General features: G+C 37.3%; 2 protein-coding genes across 2 annotated transcripts; one reads left to right on the top strand and one right to left on the bottom strand.

Moving 5' to 3' along the window:
- Nucleotides 1-6,849: 6,849 nt before the first annotated feature.
- LOC133521269 (DNA polymerase delta catalytic subunit) lies at nucleotides 6,850-10,583 on the top strand. Its single transcript, XM_061856138.1, has 2 exons — nucleotides 6,850-7,099; nucleotides 7,181-10,583. Exon 2 carries the CDS (start codon nucleotides 7,235-7,237, stop codon nucleotides 10,496-10,498), a length of 3,264 nt encoding a protein of 1,087 aa, XP_061712122.1. The 5' UTR covers nucleotides 6,850-7,099; nucleotides 7,181-7,234; the 3' UTR covers nucleotides 10,499-10,583.
- Nucleotides 10,573-18,729, bottom strand: LOC133521270 (pleckstrin homology domain-containing family A member 3-like). The gene is made up of 6 exons (XM_061856139.1): nucleotides 18,549-18,729; nucleotides 18,333-18,449; nucleotides 17,676-17,825; nucleotides 17,048-17,172; nucleotides 12,219-12,386; nucleotides 10,573-11,019 (listed from the first exon to the last, which is right to left on the bottom strand). The coding sequence occupies exons 1-6, from the start codon at nucleotides 18,586-18,588 to the stop codon at nucleotides 10,930-10,932; spliced, it is 690 nt and encodes a 229-aa protein (XP_061712123.1). The 5' UTR covers nucleotides 18,589-18,729; the 3' UTR covers nucleotides 10,573-10,929.
- Nucleotides 18,730-19,712: the final 983 nt, after the last annotated feature.

Raw genomic sequence — 19,712 nt, 5'->3', positions numbered from 1 at the left:
CCCCATAAACAGCACACAGCTCCTTTTAAACTCATGTTAGATGAAAATATTTCTGTAAATTATAGGTAGTTTACGTAGGTACAGTCAGCTGTACCGTTGTACAGCTGTAAATGTGTATGCGCGGGTGGTATCTTTTCTCTGCAGCTGTCTTCTCTTCGTTTTTTAGTTAGCAAAGGAAATGAGAACAAACAGACAGAAAAGTGTTACCATCATGCGACTTGCAGAAGTGACGGGTTTGAACCTGGAAACCCAGATTATGGAAATTATCCCAGATTTCTTCAGATCTCAGAGGTCCAATTATTCTGTATTTTTTTATAACTGAAAGGTTAGATGACAATCACTTTAGTAAAGGGGCCCACTGATTACCAGTTCGCTGGACGGTATCGGCCTGTCAGTTATTCGCAAAATTACATGGCCAATATATGTAAAAATATATGTATAAATTCTTTCAAAATTAAAAGAAAACATCTTTAAGTATCTCTTTCACAAGTCAATACAACATTTACTGTGACATCATATAGTGTCATGAAAAATTCATATCAACATTTATGTATACGAGTAGAACAGCCAATAACTGGATAAATATTACATTATAATAATCTTTTCAAAAACGCGATGGGCGCCTTTACATCGATCGGGAGTGAGTGCATTTATTTATATAGTTATGTTTATCGCAAATTTATTTCTTAGTTCTTAAGTATTTTTCCGTTATTGTATTTTTTATTGTCATTAATATAATATTATATGGGTTCTGACACTGTAAATCTTAAAATAAATAATTACTACAGTATAACAGAGATGTAGGAGTCTCTATAGTTAATATTACATTAACTTTGGAGATTTAAAAGGTCCCAGTATAACAGAAAATACTACTTATAGAAATATAATGTGTACACAATTCTTCTGATCGCTGTACCTTCTGACATCAGTACATACTTAAATTAGGTATCTTTGTCTGCTTTCGCTGAATAATGGTATAATTTATAATAATGCATTAAATAACATAGTTTATTAACTTATCTCGCGCATGGGGTAGTTTATCCGGAGCTTGCTTAGTTTTAATGACGATAGTAAGCTAAAAGTTTTTACAACCACTCCACTAAACATAAATAACTAGTGAAATTCTACCATGATGGGACTAACAACTAATAGGTCTACGTAATTACTAATTAAATTATATTTATTTTAAGATGAATAAAAATCATTATTCGTAAACAAGGTCTGTGTGCTCGTCACTGTCTTAGTATGGCCAGTAAACTGCAGAGATAAGTGAACCCCCCCCCCCCCCCCCTTGCATAGAAATTTGTTTGCAGGGGAGTCACTTATCTTTGCAGCTTACTGTACATGTCATCTTTTAACTTACGTCAGTAAGTATCTAATACGTGTATTACGTGTAGAGGTTACAGGGTGTCATCTATTCGGCATTGGTATGTCGAGCACTGGGACGTTTACCTTACCTACTCGTATCTATGAAACATTTATTTATAAAAAGCTTCTGTCATTGCCACAGCATTAAATTAAACCTAAACCACAATATTTGTGTGTTAATAAACACACAAAACTAAGAAAAAAAACACACACAATAACACAATAAAACGACAAACATGAATCAAGACTTGTTCAGTCAGACACGTATGGCATTTACAAGTATGTACTTGTACATAACCCAATCGAACAGGCCGTTTCGAATGTACACTGACATCAGAATGATATCTAAATATGATGTGATTTTGTTATCGTGCATTTCGCTCGTACTTGTCCGTACATGGCGCGAGCGATACGCACGATAGCTAAATGACATCATTTAGACATTTTCTGATGTCAGTCTACGTGCGAATGACATGTAAGTCCTTAAAGACCCATGTACTGTCTGAAACCCCTTTGGGCGCTAATATAGCGGTCCAAGAGCGGCTAACTAGCGGTAAAAGAAAACTTGGTTCTTAAAGTAAATAGTATGTGCATAATTAATTTAACTAATAACTGTTAGTACATAAGCCATGAACAAATAAAAGATAGTCACTAACCTTAACGTTCAATCCCGCGGTGTTCGTCCAAGGAACCGAACGATAAATAACGGCCACGGGACCACGGGAGCCACTAAAACTGATGATGCTGGCTCACCAAAACCTACGCAGTGAACACTTCAGCAGAGAAAATCAGTAAAATAACAGCGGCAATCGTGCGTCTTGAGGTGATTAAAAGTATGCCCAGTGCGCGAGGAGGCTACACTGAACAGGGTGCTTAGCCAACGTGGCAATCGTTAAGCGTAGCCTAGTCATTTCTCTCTATTACTCTTCCATATTAGTGAGACAGTGACAGTTGCGTTTCGTTCGCTACGGAGCGTTAACGATTGGCACGTTGGCTACACATCCAGGTTTGCCATGTTACAAAATCATAATTTAATGTGACCCTTGTGTGGATGTAAACGTGGTTCTTCCAGTTAGGCAGTTTACTAGTTTGAAAAATGCCTTAGATAGTGAGCATGATTCTTATTTTTACCTACTTACCGCTATTTTCCCTTACTAACTGATCACTACCGAAATAAATTATAAATAAAATAATTCAAATTATATAATGCTAATTTCCTGTCCTATTTAAAGATGCATTACTCAGTTTAATGCGGTTTAATTGAGTTTATGAATGAATTAGTATGGTGAACAAGTGCATTCGTCACGTGCGTATTAATAGTCAGCCGTAATGGAAACTCATTGAAGCAGGGATGCTGATATCGCGTTCCCAGAACGCCGCTGACGCACTCTTTCTTGAGCTTCCGTTAGAACTTGTCCTAAAGTTGAGTTTAGACTGACAAGTTTGTTGTTTTGATAGGTATTGACGAAGCTGAGAGTGATTATTTTATTCAAATTGATAGGTACTTACAAGATGAAACTTACAAGGAAAAGTACCCAACTGTCCGGTTCTGATTTAATTTATTTTTATATATGTTATAGAGTAGTCTAAAACTGCCCAAACTCAACCTATTGGGAGAAATTGTCTTCCAAATTACTAAATCGTAATTTTTAATAAAAAGTAATTTTTTAGTACTTTTTAGACAATTTCTCCCAATAGGTTGAGTTTGGGCAGCTAAAAAAAACCTGTCTGTTATTTTAGACTACTCTATAACATATATAAATATGGATCAATTCCGAACCGGACAGTTGGGTACCTTTCCTTATTAGAATAAGTACATGATAAACTTCGGATACCGGAAGTGGTATCTCGAATTACTCCAATGTCCCTCTGTTTTGTTAGTTTTGTTATTTAAATATTTAACAAATAGGTACATTTGACCTTTATTACGTAAAAAGCAGAAATAAATTTAAAAATATAACACAGCCCGATTCGAACTTTAAGATACGTCAAATATTAGGTCTAGATACGATATGGATTGGATATGTCAGTGTCAAAAGTGACGTTTCTTGAAACAAAAACGTATTAACGTATCTTAAAGTTCGAATTGGGCCGTAATGATTCGATCATGATCCTGATACCTACACAGACAAGAGGCTATAAGTTATTTGGCCAGACACCAAACCAGCTGGTAAAAACTCTCTTGCTTGTTCAAAAACTGATGAGAAAGCTGCATTTTATGCACATGTGGCGCAAAGTAATCAAGTGCAAGTTTTAAGTTATTTCCTTATGTTGGCTGGCAGAATTGACTTTTAAATGATGATCTTGAATGACGACTATTTAATAACATTCATTTTGAATTTATTAGATTTGATATTTTACAGTTAGTATTTTCCTTGTTGATGTGGTGGAACGTTATGTGTTTCACTCGGTGACAAAATTTGTTTAAGCCTCGTGACTCGAAACCCTCGCAACGATCAGGATTCCAATTTTCGATTTCTTTTGTTCAATTTTGCAATCTTTCTCTTGCTCGGGTATCAATATTATCACGAAAGGTTAAACAACAACTTTACCCCCTTATAAAACAAATAACTGCAAAATCAAAGTTTAGACAGTGATAATAGAATTGTAGAATACAATTATGGAACCTTAAGTACATTAATTAAATTGGCTACTGGCTCCACGCACGCTTTTCAAATTTTCGGAACACCATTATTTCCGGGTACCTTTTTTATACCACGTCGGTGGAAAACAAGCATACAGTAAATACATACAAATAAAAACATATTTGCAGAGTTTGTATTTGTATCTATTGCATAGTCATGAACAGAATTACATATTAAGATGTTACAGTTTATGTTAGTCAATTCATGACACCCTGTTAGGGCACACAATGTTGCTATGTCTTACCATGAAATTTAGGTCCGTGAACTTACTATCTAATACCTATTCTATTACAACATTTCGTCATAATATATGTACCTCCCGTAATTAGTGTGTATAAAAAACGAATAAGTTATTTAATATAGAATGTGTCCGTTAATGGAGGTCAAGTAACACCGATGATTTACAAATAAACTGCAAAATAACTTGCGTGCTTTGCTTGAACAAATTATTAATATAGGTACCGCGGATGACTCCACTAATCTGAAATTAATATATCAAACAAAACTTTTTAATCCAGGCGAGCTTTCCTGTGATTCACTTCTTTCATAGATACAGTTTAATTTTAACGAGCACTCAATTATAGGATTACTTGGGTGAATCACGCGCAGCCCGACAGGCGCCGGCGATTCATCACCGCACTTGTCATGTCATGAGCAATAAAAATAAACTTTGGATACAAATCTTTTATTATTGGACTCCCGAATAAACAAAAGACGAAATACGACGCAAGCTTACACCACTGTGAAAGTAGAACAAATGGTACAATGACATATATGTTACAGTAGGTAGTCAAAAGAGGGATAAGGGTAAATAAAATACACCATTTTTATGCTTTCAAAGCCCGACTACGATTTTTCCTTTATGTGTGTAGCCCGAGATCCAAGGTAAAATGTCGACAGCAAACGCATACGCAATTCTGAAAATGTTTTCCACCAGATATGACCTTCCAACATCATCATAATGTAAGTAGTCGTTGCTTCATACATATCTCCCTTCTGGAGGTATGAGAATGCCTTCCCAACCTTTTCAGGTTTTTAGGCGGTGGCTAATCGCCGCCCGTAACTATGTCCATGGGCGGCGATGACTGCTTCCCATCAGGCGGCTCGTCTGCTCGTTTGCAGCCTATTACATAAAAAAAAAAAAAAAAAAAAAAAAAAAAAGTAAGCAACTTGACTGCTATAAGTAGGTACAGCAAGCTGCAAAATTGCACGGGCATATTGTGAATAAATTCAAATTTTGGACCTACATGTACCTAATACTTGAGCTGCTTGTGAGCCAATGAACTCGAGTTAGCGAAAAATACCAAAGATCAACATCTACGTACGAAATCAAAGTACTGGTTCTAAGTAAGATTCTATCTCTTATCATTTGATGTCTCCTTCGTAGCATAGTAAATCTGTTAAGAATATATCCAGCTACTACCATCGTTAGCTAGTATGAGCTGTATCTAGAAGAATTAATTATCATAATTTCGGAGCCATAATTTTGTAGATTACTACATAATATTATCATAAGTTAGGGTACACTTGATATAGTTATATTACCTAACTATTATATAACTAGCAAAATAGACAGAAATATACAAAAACAAAACTCAAATAACTATAGAAATTTTCATAATCATAAAAATCCACATTTGATGAAAATATAAGGTTTGACCCAGGACTGTCTCATTTCGAACAAAGACAGACAGAATAAATAAATAAATAAATAAATCATTTATTCTGGTAAAAAAACCCTGATTTTAAATTTTGTTTTTTTTCTGCCAAACTGTAAGACAGTTTGTTGGCAGAGGGAACTCCCTTAAATACAGATGGGTTAGCTTATTGCCTAGTTAATTAATAAGTAAGTACGGTACATCTTATAGCTTATTGTGGGGGTAATTTAATTTTATTTAATAGAAACGTTTTCAATTTACATTTAAACATCCTAAATGATTTACATTCCCTTATATCATACGGTATTTCATTATACAATTTGGGGACCAGATACTTTCTACTTCTTTTTCCATAATAATTATTACGGCACGACGGAACCTCTAACTTTTTTTTACTTATTGTTCTTGTTAATCTAGGGCGATTAATATAGTTTTTAAATTCATCTTTATTGAACTGCTCTAATGCCAGCAACATCCCTACTTCCTCATGCACCGGCAACATACGGCATTCCACAAATAATTCCTCATAGTCACTTTTTTTACGGCGAGTTTTAGTTCAATACTGTCAATCATACCTACTGTCTTTGCCTAGCGCTAATACCAGCACCCAAAAGAAAGGGATGAGTAGTTTTCTTTGTTCTTACTTACTTACTGATAAGTTGTATTTACCAGACTATAGATTTGGTCTATCCGTTTATTTAATTGAAAGGTTTTTTATATAGTTTTTTCCTTTTGTGAGTTTTAGGGAGATTTTGCCAATGAAAACGTTTCAAGATGTACCTGGTACGATAAGAATGTTCAGTGCATAATTTATTTTTAGATCAGCAGCACGAACAAGGGTCCTTTGCTACTTAAAAACAGTGAGCAAAATCGAATTTATATAATATTTCCCTGGCGCGGTGGTGCGGGACTGAAAATAAGCACTCGAAGAAATATCAAACTTTGCTCTCTTGTTGTACATATAACTATTGATTTGATTTGGCAAAAGGAATTGTGCGGGGTACCTAAAACGAAAAACATATATTGATATGGACATCACAGAAAACACAAGACATATGTACAGCTTATTAGAAAAAGAGAGGGAAAGGCGACAGTGGTTACAGTTAGGAAGCATGTCAATATAAGGAGAAATAAGAAATGGACAATAGACATAAGAAAAAAAGACATAAGTTAAAGTTTTATATTATTTTTTTGTATGTGCGTAAGAAGAATTCTAGTGATAGAAGGATCCATAATTGCATGGTTTAATTTTACAGTTACTGGTAACTCTCACAATATGTCAAAAATGACATTGACACTTGACATATACTACAAGACAATAATAATTTTTTCCCGCTTTATTTACCGGGCAAAAGAGCGAAACTGAACAGTTTTTCAATCAAATTGGCTAAATTAGCAAAGGTGCTCTCGAGTTTATTTTTATAGCAGGTATTTATACGTAATGTGAACCTTAATTATGAATGACAATTGCAATTAGTTATTTATTTTAAAATTTACATTACGTTGCAGGATAATCACATCACCTATATAAGTGCGGCATTGATATCAAATCAACTTAAAACAATGGACAAAAGGAAAGCGTTCAGTAATAGTAAGCCGCCGATAAAGAGGTTTAAATCTAATGACGATGACGACGAAAATGAGCCTCCTTGTAGCTTCGAGGACCAACTGGCAGGTATGGACAGCCATGACTTTGACTCGCCAGAAGTCATTGGTGACGGACCAGAAAATCAATCTACGAATATTAAGTGGTCTCGACCACCTCCGCCTGCCATGAATCCCAAACATGATAAGTTAGTCTTTCAACAGCTAGATATAGACCACTACATAGGACAACCTATTGCAGGCATGCCTGGGTCTCAATTGGGCCCAGTACCCATCATGCGAATGTATGGCATAACCATGGAAGGTAACTCAGTATGTTGTCATCTACATGGATTTACGCCATACTTTTATGTAACAGTGCCTTTGAATTTTACTGAATCATCATGTCATGATATGAAGGTAAATTTAAATAAAGCTCTCCTAGAAGATTTACGCTCAAATAAAGATAATATTAAGGAAGCAGTTTTGGAAATACGCTTGATTAAGGCACGGTCTATCATGCACTACAAAGGAGACATTGATATAACTTTTGCAAGAGTTTCTGTTGCCCTGCCTAAACTCATCGCTGCTGCTAAAAGGTTAATAGACCGAACACCCCCTACCTTTGGCTTGATGGACCCTGGTTTTTATGAAACCAATATTGATTTTGATATTCGCTTCATGGTGGACACTTCTGTAGTGGGCTGCAGTTGGATTGAACTTCCTGCTGATAAGTGGACAATCAGAACACATAACACAAAATTAAAACCTGAATCCAGATGTCAAGTTGAAGTAGATATTGCATGGAATGCCTTTATTGCTCACCAGCCTGAAGGAGAATGGTCTAAAGTAGCTCCTTTTAGAATACTGAGTTTTGATATTGAATGTGCTGGAAGAAAAGGAGTTTTTCCGGAGCCTAATCATGATCCTGTGATTCAGATTGCTTCTATGGTTATTCGGCAAGGAGAATTAGAACCATACCTCAGGAATGTGTTCACACTCAATACCTGTGCCCCCATTGTTGGATCCCAAGTACTCAGTTATCAATCAGAGGCTGAAATGTTGGCTAAATGGTCTGACTTTTTCAGAGAATTAGATCCTGATATAATAACAGGGTACAATATCAGCAATTTTGATTGGCCTTATCTCATAAACCGTGCAAAGCATCTGAAAGTAGAAAACTTTGACTTTTTGGGCAGAATCAAAAATGTTAGATCTGTAATTAAAGATTCAATCCTTCAATCAAAGCAAATGGGGCGCAGAGAAAACAAAAGCATTAATTTTGAGGGCAGGGTCCCATTTGATTTGCTGCTTGTACTTGTGAGGGACTATAAATTGCGATCATACACTCTTAATGCTGTTAGTTATCACTTTCTGCAGGAACAGAAGGAAGATGTTCATCACAGTATCATTAGTGATTTACAGAATGAGAATGAACAAACCAGGAGGAGGCTGGCAATGTATTGTCTTAAAGATGCTTATTTGCCTTTAAAACTTCTTAACAAATTAATGTGCATAATAAATCACATGGAAATGGCTAGAGTCACAGGTGTCCCCTTATTATGCTTACTCACAAGGGGGCAACAGATTAAAGTGGTGAGTCAGCTTCTAAGAAAGGCTAAAGATGCTGGATATCTGATGCCTGCTTATCATGGACAAGGATCAGATGATCAATTTGAAGGAGCAACTGTCATTGAACCAAAAAAAGGGTATTATGCTGATCCTATTTCAACTCTGGATTTTGCTTCTCTATACCCCAGTATAATGATGGCTCACAACTTGTGTTACACCACCTTGGTGCCCCCAAATGCACTAAAGGACTTGAACTTAAGTGCTGATAATATTACAACAACGCCATCTAAGAATATGTTTGTCAAGGCAAATGTCAGGAAGGGTCTATTGCCAGAAATTTTGGAATCCTTGCTAGCTGCTAGGAAAAAAGCAAAAGCAGATTTGAAAAATGAAAAAGATCCTTTCAAACGATCTGTGCTGGATGGAAGACAGTTGGCATTAAAGATAAGTGCCAACTCTGTGTATGGTTTCACAGGGGCACAGGTTGGTAAGTTGCCATGCTTAGAGATATCAGGCAGTGTAACTGCTTATGGACGGACAATGATAGAGTTCACTAAAACAGAAGTTGAAAAGAAATATACTAAAGCAAATGGCTACAAGGAAGATGCCATAGTCATCTATGGAGACACTGATTCAGTCATGGTCAAGTTTGGTGTGAAAACTCTAGAAGAAAGCATGCAATTGGGCAGTGAAGCTGCAGAGTTTGTCACAGCACAATTTGTTAAGCCAATCAAACTTGAATTTGAAAAAGTTTACTATCCATACCTGCTTATAAACAAGAAAAGGTATGCTGGTCTTTATTTTACAAGAACAGATAAATATGATAAAATGGACTGCAAAGGTATTGAAACTGTGAGAAGAGACAATTGCCCACTTGTCTCAAACATGATGAGCACATGCCTTCAGAAATTACTAATTGATAGAGATCCTGATGGAGCAGTAAACTATGCCAAACAAATTATAGCGGATTTGCTTTGTAACCGCATTGATATTTCACAACTTGTAATTACAAAAGAACTCACAAAAAATGATTATGCAGCTAAGCAAGCTCATGTTGAATTAGCAAATAAAATGAAAAAACGTGATCCCGGAACCGCGCCGAAACTTGGGGACAGAGTTCCTTATGTGCTTTGTTGTGCTGCCAAAAACACTCCGGCCTATATGAAAGCTGAAGATCCCATATATGTTCTGGAGAACAGTGTACCAATAGATTTCAATTACTACTTGGAAAATCAACTGTCAAAGCCATTGCTCCGAATTTTTGAGCCCATTCTTGGAGAAAAGGCTGAATCTTTGCTTCTCAAAGGTGAACATACTAGAACTAAAGCTATGGTCACTTCTAAAGTTGGTGCTTTGGCTGCCTTTACCAAGAAGAGAGAGAAATGCATAGGATGTAAAACTGTTATGCCTAATGATTCGAAATCTGCCCTGTGCACTCATTGTACGCCCAAGGAAGGGCAACTTTATATTACTGAGATATTCAAACTCAGACAACTACAAGATAAGTTTTCAAGTCTTTGGACAGAGTGCCAAAGATGTCAGGGCAGTCTTCATGAAGAGGTATTATGTACAAACAGAGACTGCACTATTTTCTACATGAGGAAGAAAGTGGGAATGGAGCTAGATGCTCAAGAAAAAAATGTTTCAAGATTTGGAGTGCCTAGTTGGTGATTTCAGAAGATGTCTTTTGTTCATAATTATTTCCTATACTAAGTGCTGAATGTGTAAGATTACGAATAAAACCATTTTTGTTGTAGTTTTTCGTTTTATTATATTAGTTTCTTATTTAACTTAGAATTTAGTTCGATAATATAATTATATTTCTAATAAGTAACATAGGTACACAAGAGCAATGTTACTAAAACAACATATCATTCACACCACATTGTCATAAAAAAATCATGGAGAAGCAAGTCTGTTTAAATAAAATAATCATAAAATAATGCTCCGTTAGAGCCTAACAACAATATGCATAAAATGTATGAAGTTATTCAAATAACTAATGATAGCACTAAGGTACGTATGCACTATGATATCATTATTATGATAGCTTGTGATACAAACTTAAACAAGTTATACTTACAGTTATCACAGAAGTATAGTTATGCACATGTGCCATAGATCAAACTACGAGAGATCGCATATTTCTTGACTAACTTTTCAAACATCACATCAGAAACATAACAGCTTATCTAAAACAAATGAACAATGTTTGCACTTCAGCAATATACGTTAAAAACTTTCAGTGCCCTGCTTCTACATAGTAGAGATTGCTTTAATAGGAAACCACATATACATATAATAATAATAAAACTATGAAACATATTTTAACAGATGTGTTATGGCTCATTTAGACATTGCGAGTTCCCGTTCCGTCTACGGGAGTCTGCTGAAAACTTGCACAGGATTGCCAACCATGCTATTTAAAAAAAAAACCTAGGTTGAAAGACTCTTGTCTATAAGTATCAAATCTTTTTTTTTCAGCCCATACATAGCCCAGCGCTAAATCACGACACGTTGTCGTTTTGTCCCTACGACTACGAAGCATTTTCGGGACATACCGGAAAATTCATGTCGACGTAGCGCTACGACCGTAGCTCCGCGGTGAATATGTTAAAAACGAAGCTCACTATTTTTGGGATACAATGAATAATACATTTTTAAATATAAGGGAAAAGCGATTGTCGAATCAAGGTATGAGGTTGCAAGCAACCGAACCGACATAGTTTGATGCGGCAACGACGCAGTGAAGTTGCGCCATATCTTGCCACGTAAAAATAATACTTAACAAAGATTCACCAAAGTAAATCTAATCTAAGTACCTACAATACATTTTTTTCCACGATGTCTCCACAAACTACCAAAATACTATTTTCAAATTATATATTTCAATTGGTACATGGTTTTTTACATAGGAATGCTTGGAAATTAACACCTATATTTTAAAGCAATTCATCACATTTTATAAAAATACTTTTTTTTACATATGTGCTCAATATGTAATGCTACTATGTTATTTTGGTACAGGTCAAATTTATGTTCGTTGTCTCGTTTGTGACCCCTCTGTCACACTTATATTTTTTGTCTTTCATTTAAATAAAAAAAAGTTAAGTGCTATTGCATGTCTTTCTAGCCATAGATAATATTTTACATGAGAAAAATTAAAAAACTAAATTTCATCCCATACAAAAATCTCCACTCCGTCACATTTTTGGGGACAAAAAACAAGACAACGAAAATAATTTTGACCCCCAAATAGAAATAATCATATAAGTCAAAAAGTTCTTAGAAATCTTTTTTAGGTTAAGTATGTTAATATATAAAATCCAATTCATCTATTTTCTTGTGATACAGATCTAGTTAAACTTTGTCTAGGTGTTTTAATGTTTACTTGCGATTTGCTTGAGCCATTTTTAGGCATAGCAAGATTGGGTACAGGCATTTCATAAGGTGCTGTCATAGGTGTAGTGGGACCACTAGTTAGCTTCATTATATCTTCCAGAGTTCTAATGAAGGTGTCGCAGGTAGCAGATAGGAGGCTTGAGGCATCTTCAAGGGTCTGAAATCAGTTTTTTGAGTCTGTTAATTATAGTCTTATATGCTTTATAGTCAATTCACAATATCATAGGAAATGAAATAAGTTAAAATATAGAATACTTATACACAGAAATTATACACTAATAAGTTTTTAGCAAAATTTCATTTTTGTATACAAGCTTTTATTGCTGACTGTACTTTTCTTTCCACAAGCAACTATACACACCGAGCCAATTCTAAAAACCCCAAACACAATTAGGTTGCGTTGTTTTATTACACCTCCTTCTACATTATGGTCACCTCCTGTCTCCATCATCAGATCAGCTTGATGGTACCATAATATTGCATTGTCACCCGACTTACATATGTATGCATATTTTCAGCTTCTTCGGAAACCGGGAACTGGGTCAAATTTGTCTTGCAAGATTTAACCCCTACATATGTAGGTACATTGCAAGTAAAATAAAAGCTTGTAAAAAATATGACCTATGGGAATTTGTTGGGGACAACCTTCAGGATAAAGTTTGACTGTTTCACATATCATCCCTTTATTTCATGCAAAATAGGCAGAAGAGTTTTCGTAAATAGCTACCAAAGGAGAAACCATATTCAAGAGAAAATCCCATTGTAATTAGATAGACCAGGGGTCACCAAATGGTATGCGCGGACCTTAAGTAATTTTATAAAATGTATCCCGCGCTTTGCCTTTACTGTCGTCAATTCATTGCCATTACAAAAGCCATTGCCAGGGCTAAATACGAATTCGTCGGCAGAATTGGTGAGAAACTAGCGGGCTACCCTACTGGGAGTCGCGCGTTCTGGTCTCTTGCCAAAGCTGCCGAGCGGAATTTCTGTCAGTCGTCTTTACCACCGCTGCGTAAAACTGATGGTGATCTGGCCCACAGTGCAAAAGAGAAAGCCGATCTTCTTGGTACTCTTTTTGCCTCGAACTCGACTATGAACGACGACGGTAGCGCCGTGCCGCCCACCATCCCGCGGTGCGCATACTCTATACAGAATACAGACTTTATTGGTAAATATAAACATAGTACATTTTACACGTCATAAATCTAAAAACTATTGTATTGAGTACTATTTATGTCCTTATCATTATATATAAGTAACAAAACAAGGAAACAGTAACATTTGTAGGTAGGTTAGGTACTAAAAACCTGTTTTCCAAACGCTGCTGGGTCAATTTCGCACCGGCGCACTCATAAAGTCGGCAATACGATAGTATGCCTGATCTATTAGAAGGGATTTAAGCTTCTTTTTGAATATCGCATCGCTGGCAGAGTCTTTGATGGCATTAGGTACGGAATTGTAGGCAATTGGTCCCATGACATCAAGCGATCGTCGAGACTTAGCGAGTCGTTGCTTTGGGATTTGCAACCGTGGTCGCCTTCGCGCCGCGGTGTTGCAAAGTTTTGCGCTAGATTTATAATTATGTATATTTGACCTTACATGCATGCACACAGTCAATATGTATATAGACGGTAACGTTAAGATTTTATGTTTTTTAAACAACGACTGAGCAGGATGGTCAAAAGGTTTTCCATCGATTATACGCAGGGCTCGTTTCTGCATTTTAAACACTCTGTCGCGATCTGCCGCTGTGCACCAGAGATCTACACCCTGCGTAAGAATCGAGTGGAAATAACCATAGTAAGCAGTTTTTATGTTCTCTATAGATAAACTGGGTGCTATCCTGGACAGTGCGAAACACGCTGCGGCTAATTTGTCACAAGTTGCCTGTATGTGTGGGGCCCACTTTAGGCCGGCGTCAATATGGAAGCCTAGGTACTTAGCCGTTTCGACTTGTGGAATTGGGGTGTTATTTAATATAATATCCAGATTGGGCTTATTTGACTTTTTTGACTGGAAATGGACAATATTAGTTTTTTCTAGATTTAAAAGCATGCCGTTGGCCGAAAACCATTTCACAAGTTGATTAATGACGTGACAGATCTTTGATTTTAAGCCATCATAATCATCTGCATGGACAATAACACAGGTGTCGTCGGCGAACATAACATACTCCTGACCTTGGCAAGCTGTCGTGATATCATTTACTAGGACCAAGAATAGGCTATTTCCACACACAGACCCCTGAGGCACGGCGCAGCTACCTATTGACTCCATTTCAGACTTCGAGTTAAGTACGTACGTACATTGTTTACGCTCATCTAAAAATGATGTTATTATATCGAGGAAGGTACCGGTGACCCCGTAGTAAGAGAGCTTACTGAGGAGGAGCGAGTGATCTATCATCTCGAAGGCGCGCGACAAGTCACAGAAAATAGCAGCGACATGCCGCGAGCCCTCAAGGTGTGCCCGCACTCGCCCCACGACATCACGAGCGGCATCAGTAGTCGACCGGCCCGGCTGATAGGCATACTGCTTACTGTTTAGTAATTTATTGTGAGTAAAATGTTCCATAAGTCTATTACTGAGTAGTCTTTCAAAAACCTTTGAGATAACAGGTACAAGTGAGATGGGTCTGTAAGACTTGGGTAAATGCAGTTCACCCTTTCCCTTATAAATTGGCATAACCTTTATTAATTTTAGAATTTCGGGATATATACCGACACTAACGCATTCGGTGCCAAAGCGGCTTTATGCCAGAAATGTCTATCACGCAGAGGGATATTCGGCGGGAGTTGCTATCCCTGAACGTCCATAAGTCGAGCGGTCCAGACGGTATACCTGCAGTTATGCTAAAGCGGTGTGCTCCTGAGTTGTGTCCCGTGTTAGCGCGTCTTTTCACGCTCTCCAGCAACAAACGGCATGTTCCATCTTCGTGGAAGACGGCCCTTGTGCATCCCGTGCCAAAAAAGGGCGATAGATCGGACCCATCGAATTACAGCCCTATCGCTATCACCTCCCTTCTCTCTAAGGTCATGGAGCGTATAATAAACGCGAAGCTCCTGAGATACCTAGAGGAACACGATCTGATCAGCGACCGCCAATATGGCTTTCGCCATGGTCGCTCGACTGGTGATCTTCTAGTGTATCTCACACACCGCTGGGCCTCGGCCATTGAGAGTCAAGGTGAGGCATTGGCAGTTAGCCTGGATATAGCGAAGGCGTTCGATCGGGTCTGGCATCGGGGTCTCTTGTCGAAGTTACCATCATATGGACTGCCGGAGGGTCTATGCGAGTGGATCGCTAGCTTTTTGTCCGGCAGAGGCATACGAGCCGTAGTAGACGGAAGCTGCTCTGATAGCATGGACATTAACGCTGGCGTTCCCCAAGGTTCTGTGCTATCCCCAACGCTGTTTCTGCTGCACATCAATGACATGTTGTCTATCGGCGATATTCATTGCTATGCGGACGATAGCACTGGGGATGCCTTTTACACAGGCCGCGCTAACATCCCTCGTTCTGAGGTGCTGGAGAGCCGTGAAAACCTTGTGTCGGATATTGAGAACACTCTATCCAGAGTTTCGGTGTGGGGTCGGGATTATTTAGTCCGGTTCAACCCCACAAAGACACAAGTTTGCGCGTTTACCGCTAAGAAAACCCCATTTACTGTGGTCCCACGGTTCCAAGGCACAGCCCTTACCATGTCAGGGAGTATTGGGATCCTCGGTGTCGACATCTCCAGTGACGTCCAATTCCGTAGTCATCTGGCAGGGAAGGCTGCGCTGGCATCTAAAAAACTCGGTGTGCTCAATAAAGCAAAGCGATACTTTACTCCAGGGCAAAGACTGCTACTTTATAAATCGCAAGTCAGACCCCATATGGAGTATTGCTGTCACCTTTGGGCAGGAGCACCTGGATGCCAGCTTGGGCCCTTCGACTCAGTTCAAAGACGTGCTGTACGAATCGTCGACGATCCCAAACTCACAAGCGGTATTGAACCTTTAAGTCTAAGGAGAGACTTTGCCTCCTTATGTGTGTTCTACCGCTTGTACAATGGGCTGTGCTCTGAAGAATTGTTTGACATGATGCCCACGGCTACTTTCTATCACCGCACCGCCCGCCGTCGGCAGGGTGTTCATCCTCACACCCTAGAACCTAAATGGTCACGCACTGTGCGGTTTAAGAGGAACTTCCTCCCGCGCACGCTCCGGTTGTGGAATGAGCTACCTGCCGAGGTTTTCCCGAGGGTCTACAGTATGAGGTTCTTCAAAAAAGGAGTGTACAGATTTTTAAAGGGTCGGCAACGCGCATGTAACACCTCTGGAGTTGCAGGCGTCCATAGGCTACGGTGACTGCTTACCATCAGGCGGGCCGTATGCTTGCTTGCCACCGTCGTGGTATAAAAAAAAAAAAAAAAAAAATTCGACCAACGGATGAGCGATGAGTTCGTGGAGTACGAATTCGCTTATTAAACTCAATTAAAAACGGGCCACAATGGTAATTATATTTAAAAACCTGGATCCTAAAGAAACTAATTGGTGATCCCTGAGATAGACAACGAAATATTAGTGCAATATATTGAAGCCGCAAATTTTATCCCTAAAGTAGATAGTGTTGTATGGCACCATACATTTTTTGGTAACAGGATGGTAGAGCATTAGTACATGCACCGCAATCAGTTCCCGCATGATGGTCCTTGCAGTGACATCTACTTCAGCTTTTGTACACAAATTTTGCACTGCTTTCGCTTGAATATAGTTCTCTTGCAAAAAAAAAAAAAAGGAATTATAAGTAATTCTGCTTATTTTTTTATCTCACCTGAACTTCAGGGCCACCCTCTGTGTTAGCTGCACTCTTTACCGCATGCACCTGCTGCATGAGCAGGTCACAGTACAGTCGCAGTTCAGATTTCTTGTGCCCCAAAGAATTCGGATCTTCAGACCCTGAAAAATGTATGTTTTGTATCTTCATATATATTGTAATTCTTCATCCCATCATCAGGCGTTATGTCATGGAGGATAATGGGAATAGTTTTTAATGATCCAGTGTGCAGCCTAAGGCTAGGCTACCATCAAAGAGAATGGATTGTAATAGAGAGGTAGTCTAAGAAAAAAACGTGCCCCTTATCTTGGTATATGTTTTGCAGTCACTGAATTAAATTGTCAACAATCAGAGTTACGACTGAATGTATGAAGCTGTACAGCGCTATCTCGTTAATCTGTTAAATTCAAAGCACAAAATTTTCTTAGATTTTACGCATCTTCCACTTTATGAATAAATTCATTCAAGACTTGACTAGCAATGTTGCAGCTTGCTGTACCTATTCCCAATATTGTCATAAAATGTCTCTTAAAATTCCAACTTCATCAACAATAACTGTACCAATTTTTTGAAAGAAAAAGTTAGGTTTCAGTCAGTAATTTTACGAGTTATTTTTTTTATTTACCTTTTAAGTCACCCTTAGAGTCTACACACGCTTTAGCACTGCCTAAAGCCACAAGCCACTTCTGCCTGTCCTGAGGAGATGGAGCCCGAAGGTACATGTGCTGCTGGCCTGGTATTACAAGATCCATTCGGGTTGAATCTATTTGGTTCACTGAAAATCAATCATTAAAGAATAATTAAACCTTTGAATTGAAACCTTGGTTATGCTGTACACAGCAACAAAATCTTTCTCAAAAAAAATCCTATAAATTGGTTCAGGTCCACAGACAAGAGAACAATTTTATTATAATAGGTAATTTAATAATTTATTTAACAATACCGAATTGTCAACCACTTTTTAAGTAAAAGTGACAAAATTAATCTACATGATTATTATTTATTATTTTTTGAAATATGACACTGACACTTGATTATATGTGGACATTATGGCCTTTAGGTAAAATTTTATCTACAGGAATATCACATACGCGTTCACCACCTTAGTCTTAGTTAGCAATAGTCTTTCATAATTTTGTTATTAAATTATTGTATTATTGTCTGATATAGTTTAGTTTAAGGCAAGAGCAAACAAGTAAAAAACGCTACATTTGAAGTTAATGTAGTATTAAGGGTTAGACAAGTGTTTGACCATGATTATATGAGTAAGCTTCCAACTCACCATTTATTTGGCACACAGATACTTTCACTGAACCCTTGCATCCTTGGTTCACTTCCTCTTGCGATTTATAATATGACAAGATACCATTGTCCAAGATGAACCACCTGGTTTGCCAACCTGTAGAATATCATCAATGACAACATAAAACATTTTTTTGGACACATATGTTTGATACACTTGTTTTGAAATGTGAAAGAGTATTGAACTGATTATTACCGTTCCAATAATTTGTCCACTTCCATAAAATGCCTTCCATTTGATTTTTGGAATTACGCAATTCTATTACACAGATCTTTGAATAGTTTGGAAATTATTTTGTAATAAATTGAAAATTCACTTGAAAATCTAGCTTGCCAAAGTTACAGAATTAAGAATATGTCAAAATATTCCCCCACCCGCCCCTCGCGAATGCCCAGGGGGCCTACCAGGCTGACGCAACTAGGAAGAAAAAAGTTTTGTATGGAATTTGTTTCGCAAATCATTGCCAACGAAGAAAAAGAAAACGTCAGTGCTATTTATTCTGTCAAGTTTACATCAAGTCTACTGTCAGCCTAATTGCTTTGTTTGTTTTGAAGGCTTCAATGTTTTGTTCGGGTATTTCGTGTAATTTCTTTATTATTTAGTGCAAAAATCGAAAATAGTCAACCGTGATCAGAGTAAAGAGCGAGTTTGTTACAATGCCAGCGAGAAAACGGTTTACTAAGTGTGAAATATGTGGCAAGCGAGCCACTCGAGAAAATCACGAAAAAAGGGATTTTATGGCGAAATTTCCCTTGGATGAAGACTGGTAAGTATTGCTTTAGATACTTTTGACCTTATTTTGGGTCAGCAGGCTATAATCACATCGAAAATTAGATATTTTACATTATTTTTTGTTGTGAACTAGGGATGTACTATAACTATCGATAACTGTAGTTTTATTTGTATATCAGTGTAAATAATTAAATTAAATATGTGAAATTTCCTTAGAACTAGCATGCAATATGACCATAATTAATTCGTCGAAGATTAATAATGCATAAATTATCTATTACTTATGCATTAATGGTCATTAGTTAACATATTTTTTTTATCTAGTGATTATTTAATATATTAACCTAAAATGTAAGAAAATTAATCTTTGTTTTTTATGATAAATAAAGAAATATTATAGGACATTATTACACAAACTGACTTAGTACTAAAGTATGAATGGCATGTGTTGTGGGTACTTAGACAACGATATATATATATATATACCCACAACACATGCCATTCATACTTTAGTACTAAGTCAGTTAGTGCAATAATGTATATATATATATGTACATAGACCTAATTTATAAGTATTTATAAATACATAGAAAATACCCATGTCTCAGGAACAAATATTCATGCTCA

This window comes from Cydia pomonella, chromosome 9 (assembly GCF_033807575.1).
Source record: "Cydia pomonella isolate Wapato2018A chromosome 9, ilCydPomo1, whole genome shotgun sequence".
NCBI classification, from domain to species: Eukaryota; Metazoa; Arthropoda; class Insecta; order Lepidoptera; family Tortricidae; genus Cydia; species Cydia pomonella.
This window is presented reverse-complemented; position numbering and strand designations above follow the sequence as displayed.

Excerpts from the sequence above, each read along its gene's own strand:
- LOC133521269 (XM_061856138.1), top strand. The coding sequence starts at position 7,235 with ATGGACAAAAGGAAAGCGTTCAGTAATAGTAAGCCGCCGATAAAGAGG.
- LOC133521270 (XM_061856139.1), bottom strand. The coding sequence starts at position 18,588 with ATGGAAGGCATTTTATGGAAGTGGACAAATTATTGGAACG. Across the intron at positions 17,826-18,332 it reads ATCTGTGTGCCAAATAAATG|TGAACCAAATAGATTCAACC; the intron begins GTGAGTTGGAAG and ends ATTGATTTTCAG. Across the intron at positions 12,387-17,047 it reads AGGGTGGCCCTGAAGTTCAG|ACCCTTGAAGATGCCTCAAG; the intron begins GTGAGATAAAAA and ends AACTGATTTCAG.